Here is a 7,048-nt window from a genome sequence, read left to right as displayed (position 1 = left end):
GGGGGCGCGCGCGGCCCGGCTCCCTTTCGCTTTCACCGCGGGGCTGTCCGTCAGGACCCCGGCGCAGCCCTGTGCGTGAGGGGCCCGGGGACCCCGGGTCCCCGCGGGGCAGTGATTGGGGGTCGGTGGGGGGGCCTGCGGGGGGGGTGCCGAGCGTGCGGGGACCGGACGTCGTGGTTCTTAGAAGGGGAGATGAGTTTCCACCGTTCCCGGGGCTCGCGCAGGAAGCCGGGGGGAGCCGGGGGCGGCGGAAACTTGGCCACATCAAGGGCCGGGGAGGGGCGGCGCGGGAGGGGCGGGCCAGGCAGGGGCGGCGGGGTGCGGGTCACAGCCCCGCCCTGCTGTCCCCTCCAGGAACCGGCCACAGGCATGAGGGGGTCCCGGCAGAGATGACAGTGCTGGCGCCGGCCTGGAGTGTACGTATGGAGGGGGACAGGTGGGGGGGGCGGACAGGTAGGGGGGACAGAGGAGGTGGGGGCACGAGGGGAGGGGGGCGGGGAGGGGAGGAAGAAACAGGTGGGAAAAGGACAGTGCTGGACCAGAGACAAGAGGAAGAGTCGGGTGCCTGTAATCCCAGCTACTCAGCTGGCTGCGATCTGAGGATCAAGGTTCAAAACCAGCCCCGGGGAGGAAAAGTCCACGAGACTCTTATCACCAGTGAACCACCAAAAAAGCCCAAGGTAGAGCTGTGGTTCAAGTGGTAGAGCGCCAGCCCAGAGCCAAAAAGAAACTCAGGGACAGGGAGTTCAGCACGCAGACACACAGACACAGACAGAGGAAGGTGAAGACGAAGAAGCCTGGGTCACAGGGAAGGCTAGAGAGGAGGAGGGGAGAAGAGGCGAAGTGGGGAGCACAGGATGGGGCCTGAACTGAGCAAGCCCCCCACCCAGTCACCCCTGCTGCTGCTGCTGCTGCTGAGCCCTGGCCTCCACGCGACCCCCAGCTGCGCCTTCAGCCACAGCCCCATCACCTCTGACTTCGAAGTCAAAATCCGACAGCTGGTGAGCGCCCCCCACACCCCTTTTCCCCCAACTCAGCAGCTCTGGGGCGTAGGCTTGTTCCCCCCACTCCCCGAGTTTAGTCAGGCCTCACCCTGATTTCTCCTGCAGTCTGACTACCTGCTTCAAGATTACCCAGTTACGGTGGCCTCGAACCTGCAGGAGGTGAGTCACAGTGGGAGAGGCCCTGGGGCAGACAGAGCTGGGAGTGGGGGGGGCAGGCATTTCTCCCTCAGCTCCAGGACTCCAGGCCTTGGCCTCCTCCCTCAGCCCCAGGCCAGAGGCCAGGCCCCTCCTCCTGCCGGGACAGTGACAGGGATGGGTCCTGCTGGCAGGAGGAATTGTGCCCGGCTCTGTGGCGGCTGCTTCTGGCTCAGCGCTGGATGGAGCAACTCAAGGCAGTGGCTGGGGCTCATCTGCACGCCCTCCTGGAGAAGGTCAACACAGAGATCCATTTTGTCACCACATGCCCCTTTCAGGTCAGCTCTGAACCTGGGGGGCAGATGGGGATAGGATGGGGTACACAGCTCCCTTGGGCATTACCACTAGGTCTTGGGGTGGGGGGAGTGTGTGCACCAATCCTGGGGCTTGAACTCAGGACCTAGGCGTTGTCCTTGAGCTTTTATGTTCAAGGCGCTCTACCACTTGAGCCAAAGGCGCTCTACCACTTGAGCCACAGCTCCACATCTGGCTTTTCTGGGGGTGCATTGGAAGTTAAGAGTCACACAGACTTTCCTGCTCAGCTGGCTTCGAACCTCCATCCTCAGATCTCAGCCTCCTGAGGAGCTGGGATGACAGGCGTGAGCCACCAGGGCGTGGCTTCTGTGGGGTGTTTGAGGAGCTCATTCCTGGGGGATCTGGGCCTCCAGTTCCTCAGGCTCAGGGGTTCTCTCCCCTAAGTTCAGTGCAGCCTGCAGGGGGGTGACGTGGTGGTGACATGTCCCTCCCCTGCCCCCAGCCCCTCCCCAGCTGTCTCCGCTTCGTCCAGACCAACATCTCCCACCTCCTGCAGGACACCGCCCGGCAGCTGGCGGCCCTAAAGCCCTGGATCACCCGCCGCAATTTCTCTCGGTGCCTGGAGCTGCAGTGTCAGCCGGGTAACTGTGCCCCCAGCCCGCCAGCTCCTGCCCCGCACCCCCCACAGCCCGCCAGCCCTGACCCCCTCCCCTGGGACCCTCCTCAGCCCCGCGCCTCCACAGTGCAATCCCGCACATACAATTGTGTGTGTGTGCGTGTGTGTGTGTGTACTAGGGCTTGAACTCAAGTACTAGGTGCTGTCTTTTACCTTTTTGTTTATGTGGTGCTGAGGAATTGAACCCAAGGCCTCATGCATGCTAGGCAAGCACTCTACCACTGAGCCACCTTCCCAGCCCGTCCTTTACCTTTTCTTCTTTTTTCCCCCACTTTGGTCAGTCATGGGGCTTGAACTCTGAGCCTGGGCGCTGTCCCTCAGCTCTTTAGCTCAAGGCTAGCACTCTACCACTTGAGCCACAGCACCACTTCTGGTTTTCTGGTTCATTGGAGATAAAAGTCTTTTGGACTACTTAACTACCCAGGCTGGCTTTGAACCAGAATCCTCAGATCTCAGCCTCCTGAGTAGCTAGGATTACATGTGTGAACCACTGGCACCCAGCATCTTTATTTTTATTATGTATTTATACTTTTTTTTATTTTTTTTTGAGTCAGTCATGGGGCCTGGGCAGTGTCCTTCAGCTTTTCAGCTCAAGGCTAGTGCTCTACCACTTGAGCCACAGCACCACTTCTGGCTTTTCCTGCTTATGTGCTGCTGAGGGATTGAACCCAGGGCCTCATGCATGCAAGGCAAGCGCTCTACCACTGAGCCACTCTCCCAGCCCTTTTATTATAAAGGTGATGTACAGAGGGGTTACATTTACATGTGTAAGGTAATGAGCACATTTCTTTTTTTTTTTTTTTGTCGTGGGGCTTGAACTCTGGGATTGGGTGCTATCCCTCAGCTCTTCAGTTAAAGGCGAGCGCTCTACCGCTTGAGCCACAGCACTATTTCTGGTTTTCTAGCGGTTTATTGGAGATAAGAGTCTCACGAACTTTCCTGCCCAGGCTGGCTTTGAACCTCGATCCTCAGATCTCAGCCTCCTGAGTAGCTAGGATTACAGACGTGAGCCACCGGCGCCCGGGTAACACATTTCTTTCCAAACAGTGTTACTCTCTCCCTCATTTTCAGCCTCAGTTTTTTTTTTCTTTTCTTTTCCTTTTGTTGATCGAGGGGCTTGAACTCTGAGCCTGAGCGCTGTCCCTCAGCTCTTCAGCTCAAGGCAAGCGCTCTACCACTTGAGCCACAGCACCACTTCTGCTTTTCTGGTGCGTTATTGGAGATGAGTTTCATGGACTTTCCTGCCCCAGCTGGCTTTGAACTGCGATCCTCAGATCTCAGCCTTCTGAGTAGAGTAGCTAGGCTGACAGGCATGAGCCACCAGTGCCCCACCAGCTTCAGTTTCTTTCTTTTTTTTTTGTCAGTCATGGGGCTTGAACTCTGGGCCTGGGCATTGTCCCTCAGCTCTTCAGCTCAAGGCTAGTGCTCTACCACTTGAGCCACAGTGCCACTTCTGGTTTTCTAGTGCTTTATTGGAGATAAGAGTCTTACGGTCTTTCCTGCCCGGGCTGGCTTTGAACCACGATCCTCAAATCTCAGCCTTCTGAGTAGCTAGGATTACAGGCGTGAGCCACCGGTGCTCAGCTAAGCCTCATTTTCTTAAATTAACCAAAGTATAGAAATTAACCAAAGCAGGAACCTGACAAGGGTCCTGTCCACAAGCTTTACTCAGGTGTAACAATTCTTGTTGTCCACTTGTGTATTAGTTTGCTGCTGCTGCTCTAACAAAATCTTACAAACCTGTGACCTAAACCACAGAAAGCAGTAGACTCCCCCAGACAAGGTCAAGTACATGGTTTTTCTGTCAGCCAGAGCTATGTTTCTCTTGGCTTATAGACAGCCATCTTTCCGGTCATATGATCTCGGTCTTTGCTCATCAACTTTCCTGTTTGTTTTTTGTTGGTCGTGGGGGCATGAACTCTGGACCAGGGTGCTATCTCTGAGCTCTTCAGCTCAAGGCAAGTGCTCTACCATTTGGGCCATAGCACCACTTACGGTTTTCTGCTGGTTCATTGGAGATAAAGAGTCTCATGGTCTTTCCTGCCCAGGTTGGCTTTGAACTACAATCCTCAGATCTCAGCCTCCTGAGGAGCTAGGATGATAGGTGTGAGCCATCGGCTTTGGCCTTCTGTTGTTTTTTAAGACTGGATCCTGCTGTGTGGCCCAGGCCAGTCTCAAACTCTCTATCCATCCACCTGCCTCAGCCTACCCGGCGCTGAAATCATAGGCAAGTGTCAGCACACCAACAGCCAGTGTCTTATGAGGGGAGACAGTAACCCATTGCAGTGTGTGTGTGTGTGTCCCAGGCAGTCTTGCCTTCTACCCAGGTTGGTGGGGTCCCCTTCAGGATCCAGAGACTTTGTGCCATCACTGCAAACCACCTGCCACAGTCGCCATCTCTGAGCCCTGAGAACCGCTGTCCTCTTCCCTGTAATTATGTTGTTGAACTTCATTGCAGTGATTTTAAATTGACTCTTTTTCTCTTCCCATCTTTCCTAATTTTCTTTCACCTGCCTGGCAAGCACTCTACTGCCCCCCAGCCTGTATCTCCATTCACATGTTATGGAATGCAGTATCCCCAAAAGAGTACCTTTCAACATATTACCTATCTCCAGTATCTAGCTCTCTCTCTATATTGGTGTTTTTTATTTCTCAAGTCTAGGCTGCTCTCCAATTTCCTACTTAGCCCAGGTTGGCTTTGAACTCTTCCATCCTGGGATTACAGCCATGTGCCACCACACCCATTTTATACTCAGTACTTTCAAACATGATCTAGTGAACCATGCTTATAACTCCACCTACTGGGGAAAGGGAGGCAAGTGCTCCCTTGAGCCCGAGTTCTATGGGAGGCTTCTTAACACGCTAAGACCTTGGCTCAAAAAGAAAGAAAGGAAAAGAAAATAGGAGTTAGGTGCCAGTGGCTCACAGCTAGAAATCCTAGCTACTCAAGGACTCCAGGGCACCCTGATCGCCAATGAATCAGCAAGAAGCCCAAAGAGGAGCATTAGCCTTGAGTGAAAAAGCTAAAACAGAGCACAAGTCCCTGAGTTTGAGCCCCAGTGCTGGCATGCGTGTACACACACACACACACACACACACACACACCCTTGAGGCTGTGGAGCAGCTCTGCTGTGCACAGAGGCTCTGTGAGCTGTGGATGATCTGTCTGTACACTCACTGCAGTCCTGGCAGACAGTAAACCAGACAAGTGACCACCTGTTCCTGCACAAAGCTCACCTACTACAGGGAGAAAAAAGACAAACCCCGGCAAACACTAGAAGTCGTTAAACTTGGTGGATTCAAACTAAAATATAATCCCTTTGTGTTCCAAGTCTTCTAAACACATTGTATATTCCCTGGACTTTTTTTTTCTTTTTGTCAGTTGTGGGGCTTGAACTCTGGGCCTACTCCAGGCTGGCCTGGAACTTGCTGGGACTACAGATGTCTACTACTATACCCAGCTTTTACTGCAGATGAGGAAAACAAATTAGAGAGAGGCCAGAAGCCAAGTGAGGTCACCGTGAACCCCAGACAGGCCTCCTTTACCCTCCCTGACGAGGCCCTTTCTCCTCCTTGGTTACCCAGCTTCCTCTGTCTCCCCAGACTCCTCCACCCTGCTGCCCCCGACTCCCGGGGCCCTGGAGGGGACAGCACTGCCCGCCTCCCAGCCTTCCTTGCTGCTGCTCCTGCTGCTGCTGCCCGCTGCCCTCCTGCTGCTGCTGGCCACTGCCTGGTACCTACGCTGGCAGAGGCTGGCAAGGGCACTGCCCCACCCTGCGGAGCAGGTGAGCCAGCCAGGCAGGCAGAGCCTGGAGGTGGTGGTTACAAGGGACTGTGGTGGCTTGGAGGCCCTGCCCTGCCTGAGGCTGATCCTGTGGGGGCCACAGCTGCCCCCTGCCCCCCGCCCTCAGGATACACTGCTGCAGGAGCGATGACCTGGCCACAGCCTCATCTTGGTGAGTCCTCACAGAGGCCAGGGCCGTGCACGGGGTGTGGGCAGTGTTGAGGCTCTGTGGAGACAGGAGAGCCGCTGGCAGGGGAGGGGCCGAGGCAGTGAGGAAAATGCCCCTCTGGGCCAAAGAAGAGGTTGGGGGAGAACTAGAAAACCTGGGGTGTGGGCTGGGAAGGTGGCTCAGTGGTAGAGTGCCCGCCTAGCATGCATGAAGCCCTGGGTTCCATTCCTCAGTACCACATACACAGAAAAAAGCCTGAAATGGAGCTGTCGCTCAAAGGGTAGAGTGCTAGCCTTGAGCAAAAGAAGCTCAGGGACAGTGCCCTGGTTGAGTTCAAGCCCCAGGACTGGCCAAAAACAAAAGCCTGGAGTGAGATTTTTGATTTTTATTTTTTATTAGTCATGGGCTTGAACTCAAGAGCCTGGGTGCTGTTCCTGAGCTCTTTTGCTCAAGGCTGGTGCTCTATCACTTTGAACCACAGCACTACTTCTGGATTTCTAGTGATTCATTAGAGATAAGACTCTCATGGGACTTTCCTGCCCAAGCTGGCTTCGAGCCATGATCCTCAGATCTCAGCCTCCTGAGTCACTAGGATGACAGTTTTCAGCCACCAGCACCCGGCTTTTATTTATTTTTCTTTCTGGTTGTGGGGCTTGAACTCTGGTCTTGGGCGCTGTCCCTCAGCTCTTCAGCTCAAGGCAAGCCCTCTACTTTTTGAGCCACAGCACCACTTCCAGTTTTCTAGTAGATTATTGGAGATAAGAGTCTCACGGTCTTTCCTGCCCCGGCTGGCTTTGAACCTCGATCCTCAGATCTCAGCCTCCTGAGTAGCTAGGATTACAGGCGTGAGCCACCGGCACCCAGCTCTGCTTTGATTTTTGTCTGAATTCAGAGCCTGGGTGCTATCCTTTAGCTTTTTTGTTCAAGGCTGGTGTTCTTACCACTTGAGCCACACCTCCATTTCT

General features: G+C 54.8%; 1 protein-coding gene across 2 annotated transcripts; it reads left to right on the top strand.

The window, feature by feature from the left end:
• The first annotated feature begins 327 nt into the window (after window positions 1–327).
• On the top strand, window positions 328–6,087 carry Flt3lg (fms-related tyrosine kinase 3 ligand). Of its 2 annotated transcripts, none has more exons than XM_013037175.1 (7): window positions 328–416; window positions 891–1,001; window positions 1,110–1,163; window positions 1,334–1,477; window positions 2,011–2,095; window positions 5,734–5,915; window positions 6,018–6,087. In XM_013037175.1, exons 1-7 carry the CDS (start codon window positions 390–392, stop codon window positions 6,063–6,065), a joined length of 651 nt encoding a protein of 216 aa, XP_012892629.1. In that variant the 5' UTR covers window positions 328–389; the 3' UTR covers window positions 6,066–6,087. The 2 variants fall into 2 exon arrangements, with proteins under 2 accessions (XP_012892629.1, XP_012892627.1); XM_013037173.1 differs by having other exon boundaries at window positions 1,957–2,095.
• The last annotated feature ends 961 nt before the right edge of the window (window positions 6,088–7,048 follow it).

The sequence above is a fragment of the Dipodomys ordii genome, unplaced genomic scaffold (genome assembly GCF_000151885.1).
Source record: "Dipodomys ordii isolate 6190 unplaced genomic scaffold, Dord_2.0 Scaffold6301, whole genome shotgun sequence".
In the NCBI taxonomy this organism is placed as follows: Eukaryota; Metazoa; Chordata; class Mammalia; order Rodentia; family Heteromyidae; genus Dipodomys; species Dipodomys ordii.
Note: the sequence above shows the minus strand (reverse complement) of the source record. Positions and strands in the feature narration are given on the sequence as shown.